This window comes from Callionymus lyra, chromosome 2, assembly GCF_982586985.1.
Source record: "Callionymus lyra chromosome 2, fCalLyr1.hap1.1, whole genome shotgun sequence".
Lineage (NCBI taxonomy): Eukaryota > Metazoa > Chordata > Actinopteri > Syngnathiformes > Callionymidae > Callionymus > Callionymus lyra.
In genome coordinates, this window is record NC_141819.1 from 45207519 (window position 1) to 45223943 (window position 16425).

The window sequence follows — 16425 nt, forward strand, 5'->3', positions numbered from 1 at the left end:
GTATGAAGGCATACAGGCTGTATGGATGTCTTTCTGTTAGCCGCTTAGCAATTTAGCTCCGTAGGATGGTTTGCAGGCTGGGTGGATTTCTTTCCGTTAGCCGCTTAGCAATTTAGCTCTGTAAGATGGCTGTCTTCGACTATCTTGTTAGCTGTGTTGGCGTCTTTTCACTGTAGCACTTGGTCAGCGTCTTTGAAAGGATGCAACTTCCAGAGGCTGCTGGAGGATGGAATGAGGGACCCTTTGGTTATGCACTTTAGCTCTTCTGCATAACAGTGGTTCTGGACACTCCTCATGATGAACACTTTAGCTCTCGCCAGCTCTTCCTGTGTAGGACGACAGATGTGTGGTCCTTCGAGCCGGATCATTAACATAGGAAACAAAACCAACATGGTCTTCCACAAACATTACTACAAAACCTATAAAGCTCTCTCTCCCATTGACTAAAAGTTTATGTTTGAATTCTGAATAAATGTAAATCTGCAATCAAGCTAGGTTAAGGTTCACGCAGAGATGAGGGGTTAACTCTGATCATAGAGGGCGTAACAACTTGGATTGGTAGAGTTTGAGGAAGACCAGACAGAGAGTAAGGAGAAGGTAACAGCATAGATATCAGGAGTAATCTGAACAACTAGAAAAAATAAGGTAATATTCCTCCCAGAGCCGCTGTATGATGTGTAAATAATAGCTCTCTGTTTGTTTTGTACGTGCGTCCAACAACTCCTCAACACAATTGTTTTCTATGTTAGTATGTTATGTATGAGTGACAGATGACGTGTTATCTATTACTCTTTGTATATAGTAACGTGTTGAAAATAATAATTGGTATTATTAAGACATTATTTACATTTATTGAGTGAAAATATAGATGTTATCCATTACTCTTTGTATATAGAAATGTGTTGTTAGTATAATTGGTATTATAAGGACATTATTTACATTTACTGTACATTTATTGAACAGGGTTCAATATTTAATTTAAAAAGGGTGAAATGATACAGAGAAGAATTGGACCAAAAAATATTATCATCATGATAGGAATTATGTTTTTAAGTGACATAAATTTGGTTTCCCATCAGAGTTGTTATTACGAAGTGATTACAAAATGTTTACGAAAAATTGATTTAAATATTGACATAAAATAATTTAGCGGAAGATTTGTTAAACAATGAGTGTAACAACATGATATAAGGTGACATAAATTTGGTGACTATTGGAGTTGTATTTACAAAGTTAATACAAAATGTTTATGAAAAATGGCATGAAAATATTGATTTTTAAGAATTTAGGTACAAATTTTGAAAAGGTAATGAGTGTAGTAACTTGATATGATGGTACTTCATAAGTGACATACATTTGGTGACCATCAGTCAGAGTTGTAATTACAAAGTTATTCCAAAATATATGTGAAATATTGCACAAAGATTGTGATTTTGAAAATTAAAAAAAATAAAATAAAAAAAACAACGAGTGTAGTAACTTCATATGATGGTACTCCATTAGGGACATGGATTTGGTGACCATCAGAGTTGTAATTAAAAAGTAATTACAACATGTTTATGAAATATTGCAAGAAAATATGGATTTTAGGAAATCCAGAGGGACATTTTAAAAACTAATGAGTGTAGTAACCTGATATGAAGGTACTCCATGAGTGACATGAATTTGGTGACCATGAGAGTTGTTATTACAGTTTTTACAAAATATATGTGAAATATTGCATGAAAATAGTCCATCCATTCCTCGTCATCCGCTAATCCATCGCCAGGTCGCGGGGGCAGACCAAAAGCTCATGTCCGTATGTTAGGGTGGGTATAAGGATTGATCAGTAAATAGAGATCTTTGCCTTAAGGCTCAGCTCTCTCTTACGCACAACAGTGCGGTAGCGCGAATGAAATACCGCCCCTGCTGCACCGATTTGCCAACCAATCTCCAATTCCCGAACACCCTCACGCAAGAACAAGACCCCAAGATACTTAAACTTCTCCACTTGAGGTAAGGTTAGCTTAATCCCAACCCGGAGAGAACCATCCATCTATCCCCTGCTGAGAAACATGGCCTCAGATTTAGAGGTGCTGATCCTCATCCCAGCTGCTTCACATTTCAGATACAAACCGATCCAGCGAGAGCTGAAGGTTGCAGCTTGATGAAGCCATGAGAACCAAATTATCCGCAAAAAGAAGCGATCGAATCTTCAGGCCACCAAACTATAAACCTTCCGCGCCAGAGTTGCGCCTCGAAATCCTGTCCATGAAAAATAAAAATAAATACTCCCGTAGCTTTGCCACTGTGAAGCTTTCTGATCACCACAGTGACTTCAGCACGAGAGATCAATGAAGCCCGCCCATCGGCCTCCAGCTCTGTCTCCACTAGAGAGGGTGGGACGCGTGGCTGGCTTAGGCATGGAGTAGGTCGCGTTTTCTTTGGCTCCCCAGCCTACGTTATTTAAACTACTTAAATTAACTTTTATCCGCACCTATATTCTACGAAACAGTCGACAAGGATTGGAACTATGCCTAAAAGCAAGAAGAAGAGTCAAAAAGTGCAGGAAACTCGCTCTGGTAGCGAAGACGAGTGCCAACCTCCGGAGCTAACGGGCGCTAGCTCACCTAGCTCACTGAGCCGAGGAGAAACACCTGAAAAGACTGAGGCTCCGGGCTCCTTCTCGCTCTTAATGGACGCTATTAAACGAATGGAACATTCTATGAACGCAAGGTTTGATAGTTTGGAGACTTCGCTTAGAAGTGTTAAATCGGAGGTAGCTGCTAACACTTCCCGCATTGTTAGTCTCGAAGCGACGCAGGAGGAAAATGGAGGACGTTTGGCTGAGCTGGAGAGAACGTGTACTGTGCTGCTGAAACAGAACCGGGTGTTGAGCGCTAAACTTTATGACTTGGAGGGTCGTTCACGGCGACAGAACATCAAGATTGTGGGGCTTCCGGAAAATATCGAGAAGGGCAACCCCACTTCATTTGTTTTTCAACTTTCCGGGCGGCGTTAAGGTGGACCGGGCTCACCGCATCGGTGTGCCAGTCGGCACGCCAGCCGGCGCACAATCCAACAAACCACGCACGATGATCGCCAAAATACACCACGACCCTGTGAAGGAGAGGATCATCCAGACGGCGCGGACCAAGGGCCCACTTAACTATGAGGGAAATCGGATCAGCATCTTCCAGGACCTCGCTGCTGACGTCGTTAAGGACCGGAAAGAATTTGACAACGTCAGGCAAAAGCTACGTGAAGCTAACGCCCGGAGTGGATTTCTCTTTCCTGCTCGACTCATCTTTACTCTCGGAGGTGTCACAAAAGTTTTCAACTCGCCAATGGATGCTGACAAGTATGTTGACGATCACATGAAAGCTTCTGCAGCTGCTGCAGACTGATCTCAACTTGGTAAAGATGCACATCTTATAGACTTTTTTTTGTTTAAATTGCTGTTCCTTAAAATAATTTTCCTGTTATATATTTTTTGCTTTGTTTGTCATAGTTAACTGACTAAATCGTTATTTGTTATTAACAAGAATATAGTGTTAATAAATAAAATAAATAAAAATATTAAAAAATTGTTTAATTTCCAATGTTAAAAACTGGGTGATTGATTCTTTTTTAGGTTAATTTTAAAGTAAAGTTGAAAAAATAGGGTGGGGGTTGCCATGTTTATGTTGCTTTTGCTCTATTCTCTTGAATAGCTTTCCTGGTTAGTTTACCAGAGTCATGGTGTGGTCCACGGACACACAGTCCCGTTATCATGGGTTTTTCTTTTCTTCTAATTTTTGTAGGGGTAGAGGGATACAAGGGTTGTTCACTTGTTTTTGTTTTTCTTGATTTAGTTTTGTTTTTCAGCACTTACTCAAATTTGTGTACATCAAGATCCAACATTTTAAACATTACATGCAATGGTAGGGGGAACCAACATTGAAAATAACGTCAATATATGCTCTTGGAATGTAAGAGGTTTGAATAACCCGGTTAAGAGAGTAAAAGTGTTTTCCCATCTGTTTAGTTTGCATAGTGACGTTATATTCCTGCAGGAGACGCATATTAAACATTCAGATACTTTGAAGTTGCGGTGTGGATGGATAGCACAAACTTATCAGTCAACATTTATAGTAAAGCACGTGGTGTGACAATATTGATTCGAAAAAATGTGCCCTTCAAGCACATATCCACCCAGATTGATCCGAATGGTCGCTTTATAATTGTGACTGGTATGATGTTGACGCTACATGTCACTTTTCTGAATATCTACGCGCCAAATTTTGATAACCCGAGCTTCTTCCGTGGTATTTTCAACTGTATTCCTGACCTGTCCACAACTACCTTAATTGCAGGGGGTGATTTCAACTGTGTCTTAGATACAGTAATGGATAGATCTTCATTGCGTCTAACGAATCCACTTGACTCCATAAATGTTTTAAATAACTTGCTGAAGTCATTGAATCTAATTGATATTTGGAGGATCCAACATCCGACTCAGAGAGAGTATTCCTTTTTTTCCACAAAAAGCTTTTGACCAAGTAGAATGGAAATACATGCTATTAACCTTGAAAAAATTGGCCTTGGTAATAGTTTTGTTTCCTGGGTGGAGATGCTTTATTTGTCACCAACCGCTACAATTATTACTAACTCTGACTGTTCTTCTTCTTTCAACCTTCAGCGTGAGGTTCGCCAGGGATGCCCACTTAGCCCTCTACTCTTTGCTTTGTGTATAGAGCCACTTGCAATTGCCATCAGAAACAGCCAAAATATTATTCCTGTACACCTCGGTAAAGTTGACCACCACATCGTTCTGTATGCGGATGACATTATCTTATTTCTGGAGCAAAGTGAAGACTCTATCCCTGACTTACTTAATATAATTGAAAGAGCTGGTAATTTGTCCGGATACACTGTGAACTGGCAAAAAAGTGAATTAATGCCTTTGGGAAATGGGATAGATCCGCTGTTTTTGAGTCATCTCCCCGTAAAGATAACTGATCAAATAAAGTATCTGGGAACCATAGTTGATAAACAACCAGATTCTTTGTATGATTTAAATTACCTTAAGTTAATCCATCAACTCCAAAGAAATATTGAGTATTGGCAAACACTCCCAATGTCAATGGTCGATAGAGTAAATGCCATTAAGATGATTACACTGCCCAGATTTTTATATATTTTTCAAAATATTCCAATATTTCTGCCAAAGACCTTTTTCAAAACTTTAGATTCAATCATAATGCCTTTTATTTGGGGTTATAAAGCACATCGGATTAGTAAGAAACATATTTGCAAGTCAAAAGAATTAGGAGGTTTGGCTCTCCCTTGGTTTCAACATAACTACTGGGCAGCTAACGCTCACGCTCTCATCTATTGGAATAATGCATTCCCTGGGGAACCTAAAGACTCAACACCACCTTGGGTTGCCATCGAACAGGATATTAATGGTACCTCTCTCCCAGCACTACTACACACTAAATAAGGCAAACCGAAAATTGAGAGAAATCTTAGTTTTATAGTAAAAAACTCTGCGAAGATCTGGAAACAAATAAAAAAAGTATTTAATGTACCAGAAACTTCTAGTTTGGCCCCAATTTGTTAGAATCATTTATTCACCCCCTCAAAACTCGATTCGGTTTTCATAGCTTGGATGAAAAAGGGACTTATTTCTGTTGCAGACCTGTATATTGACAATGTTTTTGCATCATTTGCCCAACTACAGCAGAAATGTTCTCTTCCTACGTCACATTTCTTTCGCTATCTACAAGTAAGGAACTTTGTTAAAAATAACATCCCAAATTATGAGGTTTACTTCCCCCTCGATCAGCTTGAATCACTCGTATCAACTAAACCTGGAAGCAAGCGATTAGTTTCTCTGTTTGTGAAGTTTTTTGATACTTACGTGGCTCCACCTACTGACCGTCAGAGGGTCTTGTGGGAAAATGACTTGGGAACAGAATTGACTGAAGAAATGTGGTCCAAATCTCTTAATAAAATCTACACTTGTTCAATAATTTCCAGGCACCAATTGATACAATTCAAGGTCATACACAGACTTCATTACTCCAGAGAAAAACTACACTCCTTTTATCCATCCACATCACCAATATGCGTCAAATGCAAACAATCAGTGGGAACTTTGGCTCACATGTTTTTCTCCTGCTGTAGACCAGCAAAGTTTTGGGAAGAAATATTTCATATTTATTCTGCAGTTTTGGGGAGAAATTTGGCTCCCGACTCCGGGACTGCCATTTTGGGTTGCTCACTACAACTGGAACGTTTAAACGATTCTGAGACAAAGGCAATTTTGTTTGGAATGGTTTATAAAATAAATTGTTCTTCAGTGTTGGAACAAAGAAGTACCTCAGATTTCAAAATTGGTTATTGACCTGCGGCTTAGGGAGCTCTGGAACCAAGTACACTTCCCTATGTTTGAACATGGTGTTTGTGATGGACAAGCCATGACAAGCACAGAAGTCCAACAACAAGATCAGGCAAACTGTTCTTCCCAATCACGCCTCTCCAGGTCTCTCCATTATTGCCCGAGTGTGTGTTGAAGTCTCCAAGAAGGACAATGGAGTCCCCAGGTGGGGCCCCATACAGGACCCCTCCAAGGACCCCCAAGCAGGCTGGATACTGTTTGGTGTATATGCACAGTTATACCTCCGTTCAGCCTAAGCCGTAGGGAGGCAACCCTCTAGTGCAGGGGTCGGGAACCTTTTTGACTCAGAGAGCCATGAAAGCAAAATATTTGGAAATTTATTTCAGTGAGAGCCATATAAATAATATTCAGATGTAAGAATCTGTGCTTGGCACGAATTCAAGCCCTTTTCCTTTGTTCATCAAAATCAACAAAGAATTCAGATGGGTTCATCCCTTTCCATGCCTCCATTTCAATATCTCGATCATATTCAAATGAAGCACAAGACTAAAATTTCTCCATTTCTGTGATCATGAAAAAACAAAAACAAATGAAAACATGAATTCAAACTAACAGTTTATATTTGTTAATTTTAAACATGTCTGATATGAATCACACAAGTGGATTAATTAAATTTCAGATGAAGTTTAACGAGAATAAAACTGTTCATCAGTAACTTCACATCATCATCGCTTTGTCTGATCGTCTCTGACGTCATTAGAATGTGTGGCTCACCTGCACCTGTTTAATGTGTTTGGGTTTGAGCGTATTCTTATTATATTCGTGAGATAAAGGTAATTTACAAATAGTCATCATGTGATGGTGTATTAGTGCAAGTGTGTTTTAAGGACCGCGATCACAAAAGGTTTCATTGGAACCTGCAGCTTAACTTTGATGGACCTGACGTCATGTTTCTGTGACTCTATTAGAGAAGAACCTGAAGCGATCAAACGCGCATTATTTTGTTCGATATATTATTTAAAAAAAACAAGCTTATAATTCTATATAGTTTTTCTGAATTGCGTAAAATGACTGTCGCAAGTTTTGCTCTTTTTATTCTCGATTCATATGATCTTTTCCGTGCGTTCAGCGGAAGAGGCGGGAGCTCTGATTGGCTGGTGTGCATGTCAATCAAATTTTCAACCAATCGGCGCAATAACCATTTGATTAATATGCACAGCAGCCAATCAGAGCTCTCTTTACTATTTTCTTATATCATGTTTTCTTAAATCACGCGATCTACTCGCAACAGCTTCGCGATCGATTGCCCACCCCTGAAACAAGTGATAATATTTTATGTTTTATCTGAAAAGGCAAAATCTGCGAGCCAGATGCAATCATCAAAAGAGCCACACCTGGCTCGCGAGCCATAGGTTCCCGACCCCTGCTCTAGTGTGTGTGCATGCGTCTAATACTGAAGGTGTTACAGCATGTTACAGATGCTGTATTAGTGACTGTGGAGCTTTCAGTTGGGGGCGTCAGGGCCAGCAAGGCCTTCTCTGCTGGCCTAAACATAATCAGAAAATAAATTTAATTTTTTAATTAAAAAAAAAAAAAGTTTAATTTTTTTGTTTTATTGTTTATTTTTCATAAATATATATTAAAGGATTCCTCATAGTCTTTTCTCTTAATTTATTTCTTCTTGCTTGCGCAAGTTGCGCACTGCTTCCAGGATTGTACTTCACGTGAGAGCGTTTATCCAATCATATTTGAGCAGCCAGTCATGTGTTACACGAGGCCTTCAGTCGTTTCAGAGCTGGCCCTTGCCCATTGAAATCAACGGCAGCCGAAGGATTGTGTTAACCAGTCAGATTCGAGTTAGCGACAAAACCTCAGCGCTTTGGAAGCTACCAGCGTCACAGCTTCCACGATGCTGGACACATTAAGCGTGTTTAACACGTGACACGTTCATGTCCTCTTATTAGATAGCACTGAGACTCGTCACATGAAACGTTGATTTGAGTTAATTTAACTGTTTGTTTTTTAACACAATGGCTGAAGAGCTTGATCTGGTCGTGGATATGCTTGCAAAGCAATTTTGAAGAAGGATATTTCAAGAAATATTATTAATATTTATAGAGAAGACGTTGTTAAGAAAGTTATGCTAACTCCAAGATGAGTCTTTCACGAGCTTCAACGTATTGATTTATTTCCTACATGAACTACGTGAGTAAATTAATTGTTTTTCTAAATAATGTTGCGCTTTATGAGATAGTGGTGCTTGTGTGTGTGTCGCTTTAGCATGTGTTTGTTTGTCACTGAAGCGCGTAGAGTGTGTGTGAGTGTGTGTGTTTGGGTCAGATCCCTGTGGTGTATAAAGAACCTTAAAGTAGTTACCGAGAGGTGGATTCATTCAAACGTGCGCCACTGAAGGCCTATGTGTGAATTGCATGGCCCGCCACTGGGAGCTTCCAATATGTTATTCTTTTATTGATTTCTTTTGAACTCGCCACAGTTACCAACGTCCTGTGAGTCTGTTTCCTCCTCCGCTCCTCATCGACACGGACTCTGTGGAATATCGGTTGATCTCTCGGGTACCTGGTGATTTCCTCAAGAGATTGAGGAGATCTGGGGTTCAGGTCAGGATGAGACACAGAGCAGCGATCGCTTGCGGAAACTCCAACGTCATCTGACGTCATTGATATTTTATCAGCATTCCTCTCATTGAAGAGTGTGACGACACATCAGCGCTGCCATCTGCTCGGACCTCAATGAGTGGTGTTCCGATCTTTTCATTTCCTCTTTTTAATTCGGCTTTTACAACAGAGTTGAACGTGAAGGACAGCTGTGACCCACGTGACCGCTGCTGTTCTCCTCTAAGTAAGTAAGTAAGTAAGTGAGCACGTAAGTAAGTATGTAAATAGTATTAATAGACCGCTTTTCTTGACCAGGGTCACAAAGCACTTAAACAATCAAAAAATACCCGATAAAATAAATACTTAAAAGGTCAAGACAACACCGAAACAAACATAAGAGTCTAATATATAATAATAATATATAATAAGGAAAAGCCTGCATGAATAAAAATGTCTTAAGATGTTTCTTGAAGGAGTCAGTGGAGCGCAGAGAGAGGAAAATTGTTCCAAAGCTTAGGAGCAACAGCCTGGAAGGAGTTCTCTCCTCTGGTCCTGAACCTTATGGAGGAACCATCAGGAGGTTCTGATCCACAGACCTAAGAGAGAGACCGAGCTGGGTTAAACTCAACCATTAATTAATTAATGTGGCTTAATGTACTGACCTTAGTTACAAACTTAAGATTGTGATAGTCTTGACCTTCAAAAGCTGCATAAAGAAGTGGAATGAACCGTGATTGTAGACTTTTAGTTCTTGTTTGGAAGTTTTCTGCTGATTATTACCTTATGGCAGTAGGGGGGTGGGAGGGGACTGTAGCCTATCCCACCATCTTCATGCAAGATGCAGGAACAACCTGGACAGGACGCAGGTCTGTTGCAGGGCACACAAAGAAATATGGCCATTCACATACACACTACGCCCTCTATCAAGCTTTACTATTGATCATTCCATGAGGATGACGTGGATATTTGCTTTCCTAAAGAAGGATACGGCCTTCTTTTCTTTTATACAACATGGCAACTATGTGTTCTTCCTCTGACACATTTGCCACTTCCTCTCGTCACTTGACAGCTCCAGTGACACAGAAAGGAAACGGAGAAGCTGTTGGAGCTGAGGGGGACCCTGGGAATGCACGCGAGGATGCAGGTACACGCCGGAGATTCTCCATGCAGGATTGCGAATTTCTCTCACAAAGTGTGAGCTTGAAGGCGCCGCCTGGACGTTCACAAATGTGGGCTAAGAAACCTTTTCAGCTTGAGAGTTGCCTGATTTTACTTCAGTCCAGATAAGCAGAGGGAAGTAATCAGGTTGGACCGTGCACTCCAATTTATACATTTTACAGGGGTTCTATTGACACACGTGGTGGAGCACCAAGACTAACTTGTCTAAGAAACTATTTTTTTCTCTATTCTCAAAAGGAGGAGAATTATCCGGTGTGGGCTGCAGATTTTATTTCAGCATCTCTTGGCTCTTAATGTGGTAACAGACAGACAGTCCTAATGTTTCCAGGACAATGGGAACTGGTTTTGTCTTGGTCACCTAGTGATGGATCTATTTGCTGCTAGAAGATCCTCAAATTCCCTTAGGTTCTCCCTCAAGGCCTCAGACAGGTCTCGACCTGGCGTGGAACCGCTGGCTCACCAACGGCTGAATGGGCAAATGCGTTGCTGTTTGGCTTTCCTCCACTATGACACTTCTCAATATTAAGACATAATGGGCTCCATTCTCGTAACCTCTCATTCTGCGAGACCTCAGACAGGGAAGAACTGTATAAAGTAAATACTTCAAAACAGAGCATCATCTTTACGACTGACTGCATCTTAAAAGTGGAAGACTTCGACATTTATAACATGTGAGTAAGTGGGGTGATTTAGGTGGAACCAACCACCAATCTTATATCTTAAATCTTAAATATTTATTGCATGAAATTATCCTACTTTGTAAAATACACATCAGTAGACCAGCGAGCACAGTTGGTCTCGCTGCAATGAAGAAAATGTGCATGTCCTAGCTAAAAATTGAGAAGAAGCTGAGAGTAGCAATATCATGCGTCAAATCACACTTTGAAAAACTGCATTGCAAATCTTTGCTCATTGAAGCCATGAGTCATTGTACTGACCTCCTCATTTAGATATCTGGAGACGGAACATCTTGTTTTATTTTTGTTTTGCATATTGTGCTCCTGAGTTGATCAATTAATATTTTTCTGAATTGTATGGTTAAGTAAATATGCTTAAGATTCAGCTAATTTATAGGTATGAATTTTCTATAATTCATGCACTTTAAATATTTTCTGTTAATTACGACTGAATTAGTCTATTGTTGTTGTTGTTGCAGGGTTTATATTGTCAACAAAACTCTGCTGTAGGAAAACAAGTATAGAGGTACCCACTTTGTTTCCTATGTTTGCTATTTGTTATTTATTCTTATTTAAAACCTACCTGAAGGAGGAGGAGGAAGTTTCTAGAAATCGGACACAAGCATCAAAATTAAAAAAACATAGATTTATTTATGCTTATGCTTACTGTCTAGGTGCCGCATAGTGACTGCCTTGGAGCCTATCCCAGTTTCTCCGAGCAAGAGGTGGAGTTCCAGGAGTAAACCCATGCAACACAGGGAGAACATACATACTTCACACAGAAAGTTCACACTGCACCACAGTGCACAATGTATTTTATCTTATTTAATTTATTATTAAAATTATTATTTTATTCTGTACTCAAAAAGCATATGTTGTATTACAACACAGACAATAAAGGTTTCTGAACTGTCATCATTTCATTACCATACAGGCAATTTAGCTTCACCAACTCACACGTTTAGTAGGTATTTGGACCTTACTACATCATCTCTGCTCCTGCTCCAGTTATACAGTCTAATACTGAGGACAGTTTTCAGGGAACGAGCTACGTAATCTTGATTTGCTTTTGTTTAATAAAACTGATTTTTTTTGGGCTTCGTTTGTTTCTCTACGTTATTAAAGGGTATATTAGAGCATTTAAACACCGGGAACATCTGAGCACAAAAACAGCAGACCAACGCAAGAAGTTGAACTGCTTTCATATGTAAATGCGGCCCTCTTCTGGCCTAGCTAATGCAATACATTCTCCAACGCTAAGTTATGACGGTCCCTCGGCGGCTTCCTTACACAGACGTTTAAGCCAGACGTGTATCTTTTACTTAATGACAGGAAACACAGCTACACATGAACCTAAAGCGAGAAATACACCCGCGTTACAACTTGATACAGTCTGATAGGATATTAATGAATTCAATGAAGGATGTCATCGGACTTATTGTTAGATTTGGAAAAGCAACATTATCCTGTGATGGACGGTGAGGAGGGATTTAAACGCTTGAACCAGGCTGACTGTGGTGAGAAGCGTTTAAATAAGGTTTAGACTCAAATGATAGCACAACATCTCTGATATACTGATCAGAAGCCCAGTTATTTATAATCATATAAAGCTGGTGTGTATATTCTTGTCAGACTTTAAGGTGTTGATGCGTTGCCTGGAATTAAATGTATTACGGAAGTTAGCATATGCTAGCTACATATAATAGGATGCAATGTGTGAATTGCCATCCGACATAGCATTAATTATAAGTGACTAACTTTGATATGTTACTTAAAAGTGTTTTACATGGTTTCATGTGTTTTAAATCTTTGACTCCCGAGTAGTTTTTTGGTTCAGCTAATGTAGCAAGTGTAATGCTGTAATACATTATTTATTCCTCGAAGCTGTTTTACAGAAACATATTTATTTTTCTTATTAGTGATATTGTATAGTAAAAATCCTTTGAATTAATTTCAATCCAATTCACGAGGATGATACTCATTATTTAAAAATGAAGAAATAGCTTTGCATTAGTTTTTAAATTTTACTTTAGTGCTTTTAGGCCATTTCAAAAACAATAGTATGCTATATACAATACACACAACATAGAGAAAATAGTTGAGATCAAGTCACTTACATGAACTTTCTACCATTCTGACCTAACAACGCTGCTAATTGATGTACATGTATTTTGCTTAGTGATATATATTTAGTTATATCTATATATTTGAAACCTTTTTATCATTGTAAATATCATTCACATAACTAACAGTTATATTCAAAGGGTCTGAATGGGACAGTGGGTGGTATAGAGATCTATAACACACAAAAGTTACTTTGTTTCTGTTATGCTATATATAAACAGAATAAATATAAAACATAAGTTAGTAACAGTTCACCCACAATGTAATTATTATTACTCCGAGTTCTAATTTCAAAGTAATCTGTTCTTGGAGACAAAAATGCTTGTTCATTTTAACTGAGTGACTGGAGCGCAGATCTCCTCGTCTTCATTTTCCTCCAAAAAGACACTCAAATATGAAGAATTTTTCCCAAAAAAATGTAACAAATATATATTTTAGGCTTGTTGTTAGTGGATGATACCAGGCCTGCAGCTTAAAGCTCTCATTTTGAGGCGTCAATACAAGAGATAGATCGATAGATAAACTTTATTAATCCCTCTCGAGGTGTCCTTCGGGAAATTGTTTTTTCAGCTCACAGCAACACAAACAATATATTTACAAAAAACAAGAACAAGAACTAAGTGCAATAAAAAGAAAAAAGGGCATTATGACAAAATCTAAGTATAAAGAACGTGTGTATAAAAAAATCCACAAAGAAAGGATACAAAGATTAACATAGAATAGAATACATCATCATTTCACTCCACTCCTGACCCTGAACTCAGAATTATACAATCTAATAGCACGAGGAATGAATGAGTCCCTAAGTCTTGTGTTGCATCTGGTGAGGAGCATTCGTGCTCCATCTGCTTCTCTGTTCACTGATGACAGTGTTCAGAGGATGACTGTCATCATCCATGATGGACAGTAGTTTGTTCAGAGATCTCCTCTCTGCAACTGTCACCATTGAGTCCAGCTTCATGCTAACCACAGAGCCAGCCCTTCTGATCTACCTGTCCAACCTGTTGACACTCCTCTTGAACACATTCCCACCCAACACACCACAGCATAAAAACAAGACACTGGCCCCACAGACTGGTAGAACATGCAGAGGAGTTTCCTGCAGATGTTAAATGACATTGTTAACTATCTCCACCTCGTCATCTCTGATGGACACTGGACGTGGCTTTGTCCAGGACAGACGAGCAGTGTGGAGGTATTTTGATGTTTTTAAATGTGTCATTTTGGACGGAGATGAAGACGAAGACAACTGAGCTCAAGTCACTACGTTAAAATGAACAAACCTTTTAGTCTTTAACACTAAAAAGACCAATATTATAGTAAAATGATTAATATTATCTAATATTGTCTGTAACTGGCTGATTTGCTGAAAAATATAAAATATTTTCTACATAGGCTGAAATAAATAATAGATTCAATTTTGTTTAGGTCTACATAATTCTGAAATAACATTTTTGAGCAAACTAAAGTAATGAAGATCGACAAAGTTCATTTTTACAGTAACAGTTTTGTGAAATAAAAGGTAAAGGGAAGGAGAGGTTTGCTTGTTTTCATGTGTCATTGGAAAAACGCTATGAAACATTTAAATTTAATATCCACATTTATACAAATACGTATTTTCAAAAACCTCAGTGAGCGGCATCAGAGGGCTGAAAGAGCCACGGGTTGCTGACCCCTAGTGTAAACTTGTAAAATAGATAAGTTAAATAATGCATACTTAATGTTTTAACCTCAATGTCCTTTTAAATACATTTTCGTACTTTCACAGACATCCCCGGTTTTGATCTGGAATATGCAACAGAGTTGTTTGATGCTATTCAAAATGCTGGCTATGTAAGTTATCTTTTATGAAAATACTCTGCATTGTTTGAGAAAGTTGAAGTTTTACTTCTTTGCCTTCACTACCCAGCATTACATTGCAATTGATTTTAGTGATCCATGTAACAACAATGGAACAATGTAACAAAGTTTAAAATTAAACTACATTTACAGTCATAAGCTATCTTGACACATTGAAATTCCATCTTATAAACTTATAATCTTTGTTTTTCAGGCCAGTGATTGTCCAGGGCTGGACTTTGATTTTGACTTGCCTCTGTGGTGTGATGTGAATGCCAGTAGTATCTATGCAGGTAAAGCTGGACTAAATGCAATGAAGACGACATTTGCTTTTTTAATTTTTTTTTATTAACTTTATTTGTGTATTATTTGTGAAATAAGGATAATCGCCCTTTCTGCCTTTATTGTCTTTCCGTTAAACCTAAAATATATATATTTTTTTCAAGTTACAGGTTCATAAACAATAAAAGGCTTCTTGCATTCTTCTCCCATGAGATCAACTAATATTTGGGTCAAAATGGTATAGCAACTAATTTAACACATTCTCCATTGCCTTGGCCACCCAGATGGTGAGGTGAGTTTGGACTCTCTGTCACCTGCCCACACTTCAAGCTCTGTCCCATCTCCTGGATCTATATCTTCATTCTCTCCATACTCAATACAAGTAAGTCACCACAAATTGCACTGGCAATGTTCTGTTTTCCACATTTGCCTGCTGTTTGTCCAATGCAAATGCTGTCTTGTGTGTGGACCTTAACTCACCTGAGGGACCCTTATTCACAAGTCCTTAATCACCTTGTCATTGCAATATCAAGCTGACAGCAGGCGTGTTCGCCTCTTCAATGTTAAATAAAGCAAAGCTGATGGCAACCTGTTTCTAATTAGCACAATATGGCAGACAGACGTTATCACTTTGTCTAAATGAGGACGAAGGTTAAATCTCTCTGAAACTGATCTTGCGGATGATTATTCAAGGACAAGTTTTCTTTTTGCAATGTCGTTTAATTTAAAACATTCAACCAATAAATACTCCTTGATGAAAGCTGAAATGTTTAAGGGATTTCTAGAAGTGGAAAATAATGACGGATGAATGATAACGGAAAAAGGGAACAAACCCGTAGCAAGCCGTTTTCAAATGTTGAAAATCTTTGGGCCACATATTGATGAATGGAGAGAAGGAATGAGAGATGTTGGGAATATGTTTGAGATTGTCCATATATACACGTTTCCTAAGTTGCATGGTGCATTATTACACCTATCACTGCGTTTAGTGTAGAAATATTTGTCACTAACTTAGGGTTTTGGAATGATGAACTCTGTACAAGACCTTGAAATGAATGAGTGTGAGTCGGGCACAAATTGAACTTGAAAATACTTTTTGGAGTGCTGAATTAATTTTCTATCTGTCAAATCTAGAAATACCAGAGTAAATTGGAGATGTTCTCAGAAAAATTGATAGTGGTTCAATAGCCAATGCAAACAGTAAAGGTGAAAGGGGACAACCCTGTCAGGTGCCCCTGATAATGTAAACTAATTTGACTGGATCCCATTGTCTAATATTCTTGCTTGAGGAGAAGGATACAGTAGAAGAGTAAAATAAATAAAATGACTGCCAATCCAAATTTAC

General features: G+C 38.7%; 1 protein-coding gene across 1 annotated transcript in view; it reads left to right on the top strand.

Annotated features, from left to right (window-relative positions):
- Positions 1-12151: 12151 nt before the first annotated feature.
- atf6 (activating transcription factor 6) overlaps positions 12152-16425 on the top strand; it is a 41497-nt gene continuing 37223 nt past the window's right edge. The window contains exons 1-4 of the mRNA XM_087785471.1: positions 12152-12352; positions 14728-14792; positions 15013-15091; positions 15365-15462. Coding sequence (XP_087641597.1) covers positions 12259-12352; positions 14728-14792; positions 15013-15091; positions 15365-15462 — 336 coding nt within the window. The 5' untranslated portion in view covers positions 12152-12258. The remainder of the gene's footprint in view (positions 12353-14727; positions 14793-15012; positions 15092-15364; positions 15463-16425) is intronic.